Source organism: Ascidia mentula, chromosome 8, assembly GCF_947561715.1.
Source record: "Ascidia mentula chromosome 8, kaAscMent1.1, whole genome shotgun sequence".
Classification (NCBI taxonomy): Eukaryota; Metazoa; Chordata; class Ascidiacea; order Phlebobranchia; family Ascidiidae; genus Ascidia; species Ascidia mentula.
The window spans coordinates 13538940-13555911 of record NC_138573.1 but is presented as its reverse complement, the minus strand read 5'-3'; the positions used below and the strand labels follow the sequence as shown (position 1 = coordinate 13555911).

Sequence of the window (16972 nt, the reverse complement as noted above, 5' to 3'; positions counted from 1 at the left end):
TTAAAATCATCCACATATTTCAAAAGATTAAGGATGAAACTACTTGAATTACATTTAAATAAATTCTTGTGGTTACATTAACTTAGACTTTTTCGCCGCCGAAAAACGCCAAAATCGCATTTAACTCAATGCATTTTTCATTTTGCGTAAAGTGTTACTCATGCGTGACGAAAAGAGTTTCCATTCCATGTTTTAGTATTCTATGGCAGAACACATTAGACGGTGTGAAGATATATCTAGGCACGTCTGTGGAGTGTGGACTTATGTTGAGGCACGTGATGGCGGCACGTGCTGGCGGCAGGTTTGCGATAATTATTTGATTAATTGGTGTCGTGTCTGATTGAATTATAACATTCCTGGGGGTGTTTACCTCGCCCACGTGTTGTTGTTTAGATTTATGTCAAGCGATTCGATGAGGAATGCGTGCAGTGCTTTGTGGAATCCGACCAAACTGAACTTTTTTATGTTTTCAGGAATGTTGTTCCAAATTTCTACGCCTTTGTAATTTAAGTTTTTTTTGCCCAATTCCGTTGATGCACGTGGAAGAAAATATTTGAGGTTGGTATGACTTCTGGTTGTGTGGGCATGAACTCTAGCAACTGGTGTGAAATAATTTTTGAAAACTGGTGGCAAACGTTGATTTTTGTACTTGTGTACGAACCTTCCAATTTGTAAATTATGCATTAAGTGAATCGGCAGAATTTTGGTGTTTAAATGTAGTTGCCAGGTGTGGGTGCGAAAAGGACTATTGGTAACTAAGCGCAGTGCCCGATTCTGCATAACCACTAGAGGATGTAGCAGTGACGGACTAGCAAAACCCCATGTTAGAAGACCATATCTTAGGTGAGAGTGTACTAGTGCATGATACACAATTCGAAGTGTGTCTTGGCCTAAGTGGTGCTTGAGCTTGTACATGATAGCGATGGTTTTGGCTATTTTTTTGCAGAGCATGTTGATGTGCGGACCCCATAAAAGTTGGCTATCGAACTCAATGCCAAGATATTTAGCTGTTTCAACTTGTTCAAGTGTGACGCCATTGATTTTCAGGTGAAATGACTTATTGTTTAATTTTTTACATCTGGAGAAGAGCATGAACTTGGTTTTCTGGCAATTAACTGTTAGTTTGTTGGACTGCATCCATGTATTGACCTTGTCAATTTCAATATTGGTATATTTCTCCAAATCCTCTATGTTTTTATGTGACATGATTAGACATGTGTCATCTGCAAATAGTGTTGTGTGGAATGTGGAGGCGCAAGGCAAGTCATTGATGTATATAAGGAAGAGGAGGGGTCCTAAAGGCGATCCCTGAGGTACGCCGCAAACCACATTGGAAACATTGGAGTGTGAATTGGCAATTTTTGTATATTGCTGTCGGCCTGTTAGGTAGCTCTTAAGGAAGGTTATAATTTTACCCCGAAAACCATGAAATTCTAGTTTTTGTAGTATGATGTCATGATTGACTGTGTCGAACGCTTTTTGGAGGTCAAGGAATATTGCGCATGTTTTCTGTTGGTGGTCTAACAAATTGGCTATGTGATCATAGATGTGTGCTATGGCTAAGTCGGTTGAATGTCCAGGTCTAAATCCATTTTGAAATTTGGTGAGTAGGTCAAATTTTAGTAAATAGTCCATCATCCTTTTATGTATAATTGTTTCAAATATTTTGGCAAAGATTGGTATTAATGATATTGGTCTGTAATTACTTAAGTTTTCAGAGTCCCCTCCTTTAAATAGTGGTATCACTTTAGATATTTTTAAGCATTTAGGATATGTTGCTGTTTGGATGCACCGGTTTAGCAATTGGCAAAGGATTGGTGAAATAACTGGTGCTGCTAATTTAACTAGTTTAATGGGAATGTCATGAGGGCCTGTTGATTTATTTATGTCTAGTTGTGCAATGGTGTTAAATACTTCGTTTATTTCCACAGTGTGGAAAAAGAAGGATGCTGATGGACTGTTTGTGAGGTAGTCTATTGGTTTTGTGAGAGTTGGAGGAACAAGTAGTGCCATATTTTTCCCAATGTTGGTGAAAAAATTGTTAAATTCACTTGCAATGTGCGTTGGATCTTTAACTGTGCCATTGGGTGTGGTAATTTGTGATATGGGTGTTTTCTTTGTGGCGTTATTTGTGGTTATTTTGTTGATAAGTTTCCAGGTTTGCTTTGGGTTTGCCTTGTTAACATTAAATAAGTTTTTGTAGTGATTTTGCTTGGCTGCTCTTATAACTGATTTTAGTTTATTGGAATATAATTTGAAGTTGGGTGTGAGATTTCCTTTTTGAATGAGTTTCCTATAAAGTTTGTTTTTATGTTTTATAGATTTTAGGATACCCTTGGTGATCCAAGGCTTTGCCTTGCGCCTTCTGTGTTGTAGTGTGTATGGAGCATGCTCTTCTACAGTGTTTTGAAAAATGTGGATGAAGGTTGCAAATTGATCCTGAACATCTGATTCATTCCAAATAATGCCGGCTCTGTTTTCAATCATAAGTAGGAAACTGTCTGTGTCAAATTTGAAATAATTTCTAGTAAGTGTAGGGTATTCCATGATTTGGGGTTCGGACTTGTGAATAATGGCAAAAATAGGCAAGTGGTCTGATATGTTGAATGTAATGAGACCAGGTGTAATAGCATTTGAAAAATTGTTTGTGTAGATATGGTCTATAGTGGATTGTCTCTGTGATGGGGCTGTGTGGGATGCTTTGTCTATTATAATTTTGGTGTTCAGACTCTCTATCATCAGTTTGTATTCTTGTACATGAGGTGTTTTTCTTGAAATGTCGATGTTGAAGTCACCAAGAATGTAAAAGGTTTTGTTTTTTTTGTTTAAAGTATGGATAGTGTGTTCTAAATGTGAAGCGAAAATTGTTATGTTGTGATCTGGGTGTCGGTAGATTATTCCAATTACCATTGATTTCTGTTTGTTTTTTTGTTTCAGGTCAACTTCAATCCACAAATTTTCGCAACGAGGTATATGAATTTTATACTGGTCGCTTCTACGGTAAACCAGTGGTCTTTTAACATATATGCCCACACCACCAGCATGTGTTGGGGAGTTTTCTCCAAGGAAGTCATATCCATCTAAAGATATGTTGGTTGCTGTGTTTTTTTTAAGTTTTGTTTCGGAGATTCCAATTATATGAGGTAGTACACTGCACGCATTAGCAAAGGCTTCTAGAATAGGTAGATTATGAGGCAAACTTCTTACATTAAAATGAGTCATAACGAAATTTTGTTGGTGTGGTTGTTTGGTTGCAGCATCAAATTCTTGCATACTATAATATTTGCTACACATGTTTGTGTTCATGGAGGTGTTTGTTAATATGGTGTTGTGCAAAGCTGTTGTAAAACATTAAACAAAATAAAAATACACTGACAGACAAAATATCACAATGATTGTTTTTGCAGGTGAACATCATCATTTTTACACTAATTGACTGCATCATTACAGTACCTTATTGGATGCTTGGTATTTTGTACTTCCGTAGATCATCTTCATTTTTGATCCACAACGCTGGAGTGCCTTCATCTTTTTTGAGTAGTGTTGTACCATTTTTAGTCCAAATAAACTTGAATCCGTGGTTTCTTTTATATGCAAGGCAAGTATTGAATATTTTTCTATTTACTTTTGTTAAGCTTTCATTGATAAAGATTTTGTTGACCATATTTTCCATGTTTATTTTTCGTAGCTTTGCCCGATTCTGAAACAGACTATCTCGAGTTTTTCTTGACAAAAACTTTGCTATTATAGTTGGCGGTTGCTGAGTATTGTGCTTATGCATTTGCAGTCTGTGGGATATGCTGATGTCACTTTTGTTGATAATCACTCCCACTTTTTTTGCAATGGAGACAACAATCTCATCTGTGCATTCCTCCTTTGTGTGAGGAATGCCTTTAAACTCCAGACAATCTCGCCTCCCATACTGTTCCAATGCATTGACTTCATCAGAACAGGCAGCCATTCCAATTCTTAATCGTTTGACATTTTCCTTCAGTTCCAAGTTTTCTTTTTTGACTGTTTTTAGTTCTTCTTCAGTTTGATTCAGTTTTTTTTCCAGAGTATCAAATTTTTGTGACATGAAATTTTGACTTTCTTTGATTGCTTGTAAATCTGCCAATGCTGAGTTAAGTTTGTCAGTTACGTGATTTTTGTTCTGCTGCACTTGCTCAATTAAAATGTCCACTTTTGCAGAGAGTGTTGATCCAGGTAGTTTTTTTGGAGTATGTGGTGACATAACACAGTTTCAGCTAGGCTTGATTAAGTGTAATTCAAATTTAACACCACTCTAATACCTTATTCAAATAGAATAACGACTTCTAACATCACTTAATTCCCATCCCTGAACTTGTTCAAGATGAAGCAATGCAACTTTAATCAATAATATCAGTATTTGTAGTTTTGCCAGCGTGTATGTTTTTCTACATCGCAAAACGTCATACTTGAGTTGAATCCAATTCCAAATCAAACCTCCTCTCGTCGTTGTTTCATCAAACTAGAAAGTTTTCCACCAAAACACGTATCAACGATAGGCTTGGCGAGTTACTTTATCGAAACGTTCATTTCTCAGTTGAATGATGGGCAACACTAGCTTCAAAATTAGGAACTTTCGCATTATACTCGAAAATGAAATGTAAATACAGGAATACAATGGCACTTACTACCATTACCAGACACCGATGTAGAAGAATTGAAACACTAAATGTAACGCATTCAGTTCGTAGATACAGAATAGTGTTTTCTGGTGGGGGAGGACCAGATTACCGATGAATTTATTTTTAACCCAAATGGAGTCAGTGGGACAACAGTGGAAATCGCTTTAAAAATGGACACGAAGAAACTATTGTAACCTGAAGCTTCGCCAAAACCGTTAACGAATTGTAAAACGAGCAATTTTTGTCCGGAGTTAAAATCCGATTTAAATTTGCAAATGATTCGAAGATTTTTGTTAGCATGCAGAATACAAAGCGAAATAAGAGAAGTTTCCAAATTAACCGAATCCGTGATAAACGAGGTATACTGTAGTTGTATTATTATATCACAATAATATAGAAAGGTTTAAGCCATTCTCGCTCTTTTATACTTTTTTTAATAAGCTTTTCATGCTCGTGTTTTTATTTGAGATTATGCTCTCAATATAAAACTAAAACGTATTGTTTGTGACTGGTTCATGGAAATATAAGATAGAATCCGTAAAGCTGTTTCTGACAACACAATTGCCAACCATGTTCGACATGTGTTGTTTTGAATGACGTTTAAAATAAAAACGACGCTAATGATGTCTTATGATATGTGCAACAATCCGTCTAGATTTACTGTTGCTTGTGTGCGTGTGCCATGTGGGAATGTGGCCTGGAATAGAGTATAGTTAAATTGATCTCACAGAAACCCTATCCATACTATAGAAATAGTGAAAATCAGTGACCATATAAATTAAGATTTAATTTCTAATTTACAGTAGTAATAGAAAATTGAAAATTGTGGTACATTGACAAGCACATATGAAAAGTCAAAAAGAAATAAAATCATTTCGCTGCAACATAACAGTTATTATTCTGAAAAGAAATCGGCAACAGAAAGTGTGCAGAAGCTGAGATTTTTTCAAGTTTTTAAAGAAAGTGATATGATTGTAGTAAACTGCAGTACACACTGTTTCGACCTACAAGGTCTAATCAGTGCAATTGGAGATTAAGGGCAGTGTTAATTCGAAAAGGTTTAGGTAAGCTTTAAATAGAACAATAATAATAAATAGGGCGTTTCGTTTCAAAGTCTAGCGATAGCAACGGAAAGGAGCCTCAAATTGTAGATATTGCAACGTAATTACTCTTTACTTGAATAAGACTTGTGGTGCGTTTCTATTTTCTTTGCTCAGTGACATTACATGACGTCATTTTGGGTGTGTATCATAACTTTAACCTCACCTTAGTGGTGACGTAATCCGATTTTTCTAACATTTCTAGTTACAAACTGTATTGCGAAAAGTGTTTTAGTGGTTGATTGCGGCGGATTTTGTTGTGATAATGAACTTGAACACTAACCAGTAAAGTACCTCATCGTTTAACTATGTTGTGAACAAACCGATTATTGAGCACCACGAATTTGTTCGGAAAAATTAATCAAATCATTCAAGATGTTACGCAAACCCGTAGGCAATGCTACTTCCAGACAGAAAGCAGTTCTACGGCAAGATATCTGTGCTCCATACATCTTAGTTTTGTGGGTTTTTCTTGGCGGTCTTTGCCGGCCTTAAAATATAATTACCGGTACTTTTGCTGGGAGTAGACAAATCGACAAGGCTTCAATAAATTAATGACACGATAAATAATCCAATAACGGATCGTCTTCCTAACCCATCATTCACTTGTTGTGCTCCAGTTTAATGCAAAATTACCAAACCATCAGTTTTACAATGTTTTCCCTTTGTGTGCATAAGTCTCGCTGGCAGCTCCCGCACAATTAAATCGCCTTGCATGACGTCACGCAACAATAATTTTGCTTTCGCATGGTTACGTAAGTGTGATCGGCTGTATCTTAAAAAACCTGTGACCATATCAAGCTACTTTTTTCATAAAAACTTGCAGAAAGTTCTGATCATTTCATGGTTAAGTTATTTTTGAATAAATTTTTCTTGACATATGCACTTTACCGCTAAACAGGTCTCTTCCGCTTTACTGAATAATGACACAACAAGCAAAGGGTTTCATGTTTTAGAGTAGAGTGTATATTATTTTACATGTGATGATTTGTGATGCAAAGTATTTACAAAATATTCATAGCACCAAGAAAACACAATTGTGAGTTCGTAGCGTTAAAAAGTATATGCGGTTAATAAATTGTTAATCACTTTTTCAAAGAAGTCATTTTAATAATTGACACTTACTTTTATTTAATCACGCAAATATTTCCATTTATTTGATTTGTTTTATTACATCACAGGTCTTATTTTCATTTCCGAACGTTTACGCGATACGTAATTCCAACGGTTCGAATCGCCTGCTCTTGTCTCCTGCGTGTAGTAATTTCCGTTCAGGTTGGAGTGATGACAACTCTTATACCACCAAGCTCCATGGAAACTAACAGCACAGTTACTACCATAATTGCTACCTCGGTCATGAGTGGAGAATGGCATCTGATTGTGATAATCCAGCCGATCACCTATTGGTGCAAATTTTGTAACAGTTTAGTTTGCGGTTCAGATGTTAACTAGCCAATCATCTGGCATACAACTCAGAGCAAGGTATATTTAATATACACAACTTTTCCGCATTGTGTGAGTAACATAGACATAAGCGTAAATAACATCTTACTTGCGTAACATTTGATTTGGTAATTCCGAAATTTTCGTATTGCGCATTCAGACTTAGTAAAATTGCAATTTTAGTTCTTGGAGATATTTTTATCGATTTATTTTCATCTTTCGGCTGGCGATTTTCACAAATAATAAAAAATTGTTTGTCAACCTCCACACAAGTGATTGGCTTGTATATTTACTTCAAAAGTACGCGAACTGTTATGGAAAAATGTCTTGCGTAAAGAAGGGCATCCGAGTCAAATTTAGCGCGTCATTGATTGTAAAATGGCACTCGTAAAATATTTCTTTATTTGACCAAAACAAGCCTCAACGCTTGAAAACACCTCGCAGTTTTTTATAGGATATAAACGGTCTTGTCAGGAGGCAAGCGACCGGATAGTATAAAATATTTTAGCACGCATCCTCATATGAGTTTTGTAATTCACCCACGAATTAGAGCAGGGGTGCACAACCTGATGAACTTAAAGAAACTTAACAGGTTTTGCTTGGATGTTTGGCTTATTGAATTGGTCAGTCTCTGTTATAAAACAGAATAAAATCAATTATTTTTTAAATGCGAAGTTGTCAGTTTGGACCCACTGGCGACTGTTGGGAAAATAAAGTCTGTGTAATGCGGACGGATGAATAAAAAAGTTGTGCGCCCCTGAGTTAGAGAGTCTATTAAACTCCTTTCTGACAAGCTAAATTATTTAAACGTGTTTGCCTGCTTACCTGCGTCACCAGTGTACCCACCAACAGTCAGACGGTAATTCTCCCCTGGTGAACCGATGCTGAAGTTGCTGTCAAGATGGTACAAATAGGATCCTTGAAAACTTGGCACTCAAACGCACGCAAGTAGTTACCTGTACTTTGCATAATACTTTGTGTTATCGAAATTTTGCAGGTCAACGCGGAGCTCTTGACGTTTCAAACTTGTAAGTTCGTGTATCAGCTCCAAGCCTTAATTAATCAACAAACGTTAAGTGTTTATGTTTTTGCAAATGTTGTTTGCTGTTTGTAGATGTAAAGCTTTCCTTGTTAAATGCGTAGCCCAAGATATGACAATCGTGACGACGAGAAAATACTAACACATTTACACACAAGCTTATCTTTCTTATGTAGAATTAAAAACTACCACTGGAGGTGCTAAAGAACAAAAACTAATTGGGAGTTGATAAAATCTAAATAAACAAAAAGAAACAATTGATTTAAATGCGGGTAATGCTAATGTCGCAATACCTAACCAAAACTCTCCAGTCAAGGAACCAAATCCATTTTCATATTCTCTCCAGTCCCGATAAAAATTAATGTAACCATCAAATCTTTTCTGTACAACCTGAAAATTTAAAAAGAAAAACAAAATTGACATTGGCTAGCGTGGAATCTTATATTTCCATCGAGCAACTACGTACATCCGTTATGTTGCAATGATCTATGAATGTTGTAATCAAAATTGAAACAGATACTTTTATAGAAAACGTTTGTATTTCCTGCAGTGATTAATTTAAGGCATCCCGTTTTATTTACAGTTTCGTTTCCATTGTTTGCATAACATTACCCTGTTTTTTTGAATAAAATTAATCATTCTTTGTCAAACCACTACAATTATCCAAAAAAATATTTTGTTCTAGCCTCAAAATATGAACTCACTAGCCATCCTCCACCATCAGTTTGCATGTCGCAATATCCTTGGTAAGGTCGAGGAGAAGATAAATTGTAAACCCCGCTTTGTGTCATTCCGTTTTGCAAGGCATCCTTGCAACTGGCGTAAACATCGTTTCTTCCTCCAGAAGTCTGGATGACCTGGTTAGCTCTTCGGCAGCTTAGAATTGGACAAGTTAGAAAAAGCAGCAGAATGCAGCTGATATTTGCCATCTGCATTTTGAAAGTAGGACTGAAAGTAAGAAACAACATGAAATGTTACATGCTGATTATGTCAAATCAGACGCAGCAGAATGCTTCAAAAAGGGAAACTACCCTATATTACCTTTATCTGTTTGTTGTTCATATGTGTTTAACTGAGTTGCGCATTTTATTTTTGATTAACTTTTTATTCATCGAAAATGTAGTGTTTTTTCTTCACGACATATGAATATACAAAAGTTAATAACATGCAGATGGGTTTACATCACAATCATTACATTGTGTTTTAAGAGTTCTGTTTTAGGTTAGCTAAATTGCGAAACCACAGCGCTTTTTTGGCGATTGTTGATTTGATAACTTGGTTGTTTACAATTGAACTATGATTTTAGTCGTGTGACCTTATTAAAAAAGATAATATTTAACATACAAAAACAGTTCATTCAGATGATTTTAGCGTTTTGTATATTTCGTCACAAACTCCTCACACTACGCAAACATACAACCACCTTTAGACAGAGCAACTATGTCTTGATTTGCAACGATATATTAAACACTCTATCTCTGTTTCTGTCGATGGTTTTTAACAGTATCGGTCAGTCTCTTTATTCTCAGAATCTTACTTACATCTGCAACAATATTTCAAGCTTTCAGGCGCTTATATACTTGAATGTTATTTCAGTTTGTCGAAAAACAAAAAAGGCGGTTTGCTTGTAATATTTGGATTTGGGAACCGTCAGGTACTTGAGGAAATATTGCTGGGAACCGTCATTTAATTGTGGAAATTTTGCAGGAAACCGTCATGTATTTGTGGAAATATTGCTGGGAACGGTCATTTAATTGGGCAATATTGCAGGGAACAGTCAGGTACTTGTGGAAATATTGCTGGAAACCATTGGGTTCATTAACAAACTCATACAGAGTTTCTCGCAGGAGCTATACAGGGGGTCAAACCTTGGTAATTAATATGTTTGTGCAAGCGAAGCAACAGATTCGTCAAAACCACTCGTACAGGATGCAATCAGGACTGGTATCGGCACTCAAACCTGGGAAATAATGTCAAAGACATTGGCAAAAGGCGCAATGTGATTCCATCGAACCAACGTTCTTTCGTTTCAATGCAATGGATATAAGTGGAAAACTGCTTAATGGAAACTGAATTTAATGCCTAACAAAAAATGTAACAGCATATTGGTTTGCTACATACGACGATGCATCAGCACAATAAACATTTTCGGTGTCTCTGTAACCGAAATTAGCCTGTCCTTAACCCGACTCAGACCCAGGCTACTCCGCACTGACGGTCTATCGCCAATACCTGGAGTCACACGACCACGGTGGCTGCTTTTGTAATAAATTAAAAACGCATAATAGGTATAAAAGAGTAACATGGTAAAATTACGATAAAACATCGGTTTACACGACCAACACTGTACATCCAACTCCATAAACTAGCTCTGAACGTGGATGATAGCTCAAAACCGCTTTACCTATTCAACATCTAGGTCCGTACTGCAGTCTGACACATCGCTAATGATGACGTCGCTGCTGTGCTCCCATGTTGTTGTCACGTGACATGCCTCTGGCTTGTTGCGCGTTGTTGCTGCTGCTGTTTCCCTTCTGCCTGCTCAGTCCTTTATTACCCCGACGCTTTTCTTGCATGCACTCATTGTAGTACTGATGATGAACGCAGTTAGTGTTCGAAACGTTTACTACTGTATAACAGCATTTTAGCTTTGGCTTTCATTTTCAAAGTTATAAACTCCAAATATTTTCCACCCACATCGGTTGTTTTAAAACAAAAAGGACCGTCCACTGCACATAGCGTTGGACAACAATTACTTCTCGCCACAACAAAAACAGTGTTTTTACGTCGCCACCACCAGAGAACTCCTTGGCTTTTCGCTTATTATATCTGCCGCCAGCACTTAAACCAATCATCACTGCCCACGTTTGCCACGCAAGCGTGACTGCTCGAGCGTATAAAAACGAGTAAAATCGAAATAATTACAATTATATTATAAAAAGTGAGTGTGAAAGTAATCAAAGAAAAACATGTGAGTTAAAGTAAAGGTGAAGTGAAAATACAAAAAGAAATAAAGCGTGTGAAACACAAACGAACAAATACGTTTACACCCCCACGTTTAAAACTGTCTTACTCCGTTAGGGCGCTTGATAAAATTCAGTTTTTCGCCGATTTCGTTGTGGCCGGCTGTCGTCACCGCAGCATTGTTTTTGTTGGCGTCCAAACCTTGACCAAGGTGTAACAGTGATCGAGTAGGCAACCCTTTATCCTGATCAGTGGGTGCGTCCGTGCGTGTCTCGATTTGCAATGTATGGATAACAAAATTATCAGTGTCGTGCAGCGCGAGCTCATCCGACTGCGTTAAGGCAGATTTGCCTTTTTCAAGCGGTTGAAATGTACTCGCTTCTGTTTCCCATCCTCTCCTTCAATAATAACTTTGAAAGGGCCTTTGTATGGTCTGATGAACTTTCGGCATTCGCCTGGCGGAACGACCGTGTTCTCCAACAGGACAATGTCATCTTCCTTGATTTCGTCCCCATGTCGTCGTCTATTGTATTGCTGTTGTGAAATATCGCTGTTACAACTTGCGCAGCATTAACACGGACTAAAAAAAGTTTTACTTCAAACCAGATATGTCTGCAACTCACTTTACATAAATTTATTGATGTTGATATGAAGAACGCCTTGAAACATTTATTCAACTGTAGTAAGTTGCGCTGTCTAGCGGACGAACTGCAATTGTTTTGGCTTTGACAATTATGGAAAATATGAAAAATCAAAGAATTACAACAGGCTTGAAAGTCACATTAATTGTCGTGTTCTAATTAAAAGGCTGCTAAATTTAGCCAGGAAAATATAACTTTGCATTCTCAATGTTTCCCGAAATCGTAAAACTGAGATCCAAATATATTTTCCATTCTGATTCCAATGTTTTGACATCGAAATAAAAAAAGTTCGTCAATTAACCTCAGTAAAACTGAATCGGGACGATTAAAAACACTATTATGGAAATAACGATATTCCCAAAATTATGTGACAGGTGAAACATAACACTTGTCTTGAACACTAGCCAGATTTACCCGTTTCCAACTGGAACTTAAAAACTTTCAACTCTAACTAAAATTTAACTGAGCTTTTAAATTATTGGAAAAAATATCTGATTGATGGCTGACGTTATTTTTTGCCTCGTGGTCTGGACTGTTGTTCAAAAAATGTCGCTTTTACCGAATACTTTACATGCAACCAATGAAAAAATAAAAGTTTTGGTGTTTTCTTTTTAAGCTTCAATTTTACTTTGGTGAAGCGTTAGCACATGAAAATCAGCCACAAAATATAATTGAATAGGTGATCAACGTTCCTGACTACCCGGTAAAATAACTATTTTGGTTTCTCTATCTTGAATTGTTATAAGTGGGATAGATGGTTCATGCCGATATGCGTGCTAAAAATCACTTAATTTTGGGTTTTTTCCCGTTCCTATGCAGTTAATTAAATGTAAGGGAAACATGGCAGTTCTATTGGTTAGAAGCCCGGCAAAAAATAAACTGGCCAGGCACAAATATTTCCACTAAGAGGAACTGTGCAACGTCTATCCCTTTAGGATTAACATGGAACAATTTAATAAAACGTCGAACGGACTCCAATATAAATGAATATGAAAAAATGTTTTCGTTTTCTCAATGGATCCTAGCGGCCTGAGGCGCACGCAAAGGCGTTTACGCCCCGGGGCAAAGTTGTTTTTCTGAATTTGACTCAGGTGTGGCGTTCTGCATTGTGCGTTCACTTGTAAGCTGAGACTTGTAAGCTTTTATAGTGATGAGACAGTAGATATTAGGATTCGTCCGCAAATTCCTTGTGCGTAATTGATCATCTATAGGTAAGTCACCAGGATATTTATTGAAAACTTAAGCAAGATTGAATGAGGCAAAATCAATGCAAAATAAATCGCATGCACAGTCAGAATAAATCAAAGAATATAAAATATTAAGCGAGGCAAATAAAATAGCAATGTAAAATGTGGTAATTATACGCCCTCTATCAATTCGATTGTAAGTATTTGCAATTTTAGCATATAGAGTCTATACATAAGTCAGCCTCCCCCTTGAACTTGCTTTAGTTGTTTATTTATGTCAGAATTTTTGGTTGAATGTGCACCAGTTTAAACGTAGTCTCGCTGTTTATCTATGGCTTAAAAAAAGTTATAAATACACATAAATTATTGATGCACCGAAATTTCGATTTCTATAGCAAAGTTCATGCAGTCATTCCATAGCAAAATTACACAATGTAAATTTATTGCTGAAAAACCAACGATGAATTTTTATCTACCTTGTAAAATTACTGTGTAAATCAGTTTACATCATAGCGCCCTCTATAACAGGCCTGCACACCAGTCATAACAGGCCTGGACACCAATCGCGCTCGTTTCAAAACTGGAAGCGGATGCGTTTCAACTGGTTTCTGCGGTCGTGCGAGACTTCTAGACAGTTTTTGGTGTGTTACTGGAAATATTGGCATGTTTAGTAAACATATTATTCTGTAAACAAAAAGTTTAAATAGGGATCTGACCTGTTTTTACAATAAATAATATAAAAAAACTTAGTACCAACTTCTAAAAGCCCAACCGGGACCTTAATGTACACAAACAAAACTTTTTGACCCTGCTGGACTAGTCTCGCAAACTCAAAATAAGCGTAAATTTAATACATTTTCACGTTTCGCACACATTAACCTATCAATAACACACCAAAAACTGTCTAGAAGTCCCGCACGACCGCAGAAACCAGTTGAAACACATCCGCCTCCAGTTTTGAAACGAGCGCGACTGGTGTCCAGGCCTATTATAGAGGGCGCTATGGTTTACATTCACCAATAACTATGGAATAATTTGCTTTCGTTATTGGGTATACCTAATGGAAAATACAACTACACCGGGTCACAAAGTCTTCTCCGAACTTGATCCACATATAATCCTATGTAACACAGAAATCTGTGCGAATATTAACGATACGATTTCGTGTGGTAGTATTTCAACTCAAATATATAACCATAAACAACATGTGGTTAACCATAAAAATTCGCACAGATTTCTGTATACACAGACTTGTATGTGGATCAAGTTTGGCGAAAATTTTGTGACCCGGTCTAATAGTGTTTTCCATCACCTTATACTTACAATAGCATAGGTTTTGGTTAGAGCACCTTGTAATTTATGTGTTCATTTCTGTTTCGCAGTGGCAAGAGAAAATTTGCATAGAAGGTGTGATAAATTGCCAAGCACATATGGAAAGTCCAAAAGAAAACAAAGCATTTCTCTACAACTTCTGCGAAAAATCATTAAAATGTAAAAGCGCACTAAGCAAACACACTGGAATTCACACTGGGGAGAAACCATGCAAGTGCAACTATTGTGCTTTCTATCAAAAGTATGATCATCCAATGCACATTCAAACTAATGATGAAAAGGAAACCTTTAAGTGCAGATATTGTATCAAAGCTTTCATCAATAAAAGTGATCTACAAAATCACACAAGAACACACGCTTGCAAGAAACCTTACAAGTGCAAATATTGCGAAAAATCATTCACCGATAAATGTAGTCTGCAAATACACATTCGAACTCATACTTGCGAGAAACCTTACAAGTGCAAATATTGTGAAAAGTCTTTTAGCGGAAAAGGTATTCTGCAAATACACATTCGGACTCATACTGGAAAGAAACCTTACAAGTGCAAATATTGTGAAAAGTCTTTCAGCGTTAAAGGTAATCTAAAAACCCACATTCGAACTCATACTGGAGAAAAACCTTACAAGTGCAAATATTGTGACAAATCTTTCAGCCACAAATGTCATCGGAAAGAACACATTCGAACTCATACTGGAGAAAAACCTTACAAGTGCAACTATTGTGATAAATCTTTTAGCCAAACTGGGTCTCTACAACAGCACATTCGAACACATACTGGAGAGAATCATGACTATTGCAACTATTGTGAAAAATCTTTCAGCAATAAAAGTTATCTGAAAGAACACATTCGAACTCATATGGGAGAGAAACCTTACAAGTGCAACTATTGTGAAAAATCTTTCAGCCATAAATTTCATCTGAAAGAACACATTCGAACTCATACTGGAGAAAAACCCTACAAGTGCAACTATTGTGAAAAATCTTTCAGCAATAAAAGTTATCTGAAAAAACACATTCGGACTCATACGGGAGAGAAACCTTACAAGTGCAACTATTGTGACAAATCTTTCAGCAAAAAAGGAATTCTACAAAACCACATAAGAACTCACACTGGAGAAAAACCTTACAAGTGTAAATATTGTGATAAATCTTTTAGCCAAACTGGGTCTCTACAACAGCACATTCGAATTCACACTGGGGAGAAACCTTACAAGTGCAACTATTGTGACAAATCTTTCAGTAAAAAAGGAAGTCTACAAAACCACATAAGAACTCACACTGGAGAAAAACCTTATAAGTGTAACTATTGTGATAAATCTTTTAGTCAAACTGGGTGTCTACAAAGGCACATTCGAACTCACACAGGAGAGAAACCCTTCAAGTGCAGCTTTTGTATCAAAGCTTTCAGCAGGAAAAGTAATCTACGAGACCACAAAAAAACATGCATATACTGGAAAGAAAGCATATTAAATGTGGAATAACTGAAAAAACGTTTGCATTTAATTCAAATTTGAATGAACACAGACGACTCCATATCGGTGAGAAGCCATTGAATTGTGATATTTGCAAAATTTTCTAGCATGTCAAGTTTCCTTGTACCTTCTTGTACACAGAAGAATTCATACTAAAGCCCTACAAATGCACATCTTGTCATAAAACCTATAGGCAAACGCTTTAGAAAATCACATTCAAATTCACAAAAGATAAAATCCTCAGAAGTATAACATTAACACACGGCCGAACAATTTCAAACTCATACTGGTTCGGCCTTTGTCCAGAAATGTTTATCAGACATTATATGAAAGCTATGTTTTCTAATCCACTCTAACGGTTTGTTTTTATCCGAATGTGTATTTGAAAGGTGCTGATACTAACAAGTCTGGTTTTGCATTATGGAGTAATATCATGGTCTCGTGCCTTTGCGAAAACATGCACAGAAAACTAGTTTTGCCAATATGCACCATACGAACAACTTGGTTTGTCAATACAACGCTAATCACTGATAAAACATTGTAAATAACTGTACCAATAATGATCTGCTGAAGTTTTACACTGCAATGTTCTCCACCGCTGAGATCCGCGTTCCTATTCTCACCGGTCCCTAGTTATGTAAATTATTTTCACAAGAAGTTCTATTGAATTTCAGCACATGAAAATACTATTTTTCGATTCAACCCAACAGCCTGTTGAAATCCAACACAAAAATTTGTATATGTAATGGTTTTGAAACTAAAACTTGTGGTTATTAACACCAGATTACTATCACAAAATGTTTTGAATGTAATGATTTACATTATGCTTCGCTTTTCTTCATTCACAGCATGTCTAATCATTACAACAAAAACTGCTAACTGCTTTTGTTTGTGGCTCTTTGTTGATAGTTTGAATACTATGACCATTCAAGGCAAGATATATAATAAAAGGTTGAGTTGAAGTCATTGGAAATTATAGCTTTACAGGTACATACTACTTTTTCCCCGGGCATTAGGTTGTACGTGACGCCACAAGTGCAGCTTATTAGCAAGCGTTAGCACTTCTTGTTTGCGCAACGGGATGGGCTAATATAAGCTTCGCCCGCAGCCCAATTGCCACAGCGACAATAAAAATGCAT

The 16972-nt window shown here is 36.6% G+C and overlaps 3 protein-coding genes and 1 long non-coding RNA gene across 4 annotated transcripts; 2 read left to right on the top strand and 2 right to left on the bottom strand.

The window, feature by feature from the left end:
• The first annotated feature begins 239 nt into the window (after positions 1-239).
• Positions 240-1745, top strand: LOC145912501 (uncharacterized). Its single transcript, XR_014403302.1, has 4 exons — positions 240-558; positions 721-843; positions 947-1047; positions 1213-1745. It is a non-coding gene; the product is annotated as an uncharacterized LOC145912501 (long non-coding RNA).
• A 1070-nt stretch (positions 1746-2815) lies between these two features.
• Positions 2816-4284, bottom strand: LOC145912007 (uncharacterized). Its single transcript, XM_082999437.1, has one exon. It carries the CDS (start codon positions 4232-4234, stop codon positions 3455-3457), a length of 780 nt encoding a protein of 259 aa, XP_082855563.1. The 5' UTR covers positions 4235-4284; the 3' UTR covers positions 2816-3454.
• Positions 4285-6824: 2540 nt separating this feature from the next.
• LOC145912500 (ficolin-1-like) lies at positions 6825-9173 on the bottom strand. Its single transcript, XM_082999982.1, has 5 exons — positions 8939-9173; positions 8528-8624; positions 8152-8248; positions 8021-8088; positions 6825-7152 (listed from the first exon to the last, which is right to left on the bottom strand). The coding sequence occupies exons 1-5, from the start codon at positions 9167-9169 to the stop codon at positions 6923-6925; spliced, it is 723 nt and encodes a 240-aa protein (XP_082856108.1). The 5' UTR covers positions 9170-9173; the 3' UTR covers positions 6825-6922.
• Positions 9174-14537: 5364 nt separating this feature from the next.
• On the top strand, positions 14538-16716 carry LOC145912496 (uncharacterized). Its single transcript, XM_082999979.1, has one exon. The coding sequence runs from the start codon at positions 14613-14615 to the stop codon at positions 15840-15842; it is 1230 nt and encodes a 409-aa protein (XP_082856105.1). The 5' UTR covers positions 14538-14612; the 3' UTR covers positions 15843-16716.
• The last annotated feature ends 256 nt before the right edge of the window (positions 16717-16972 follow it).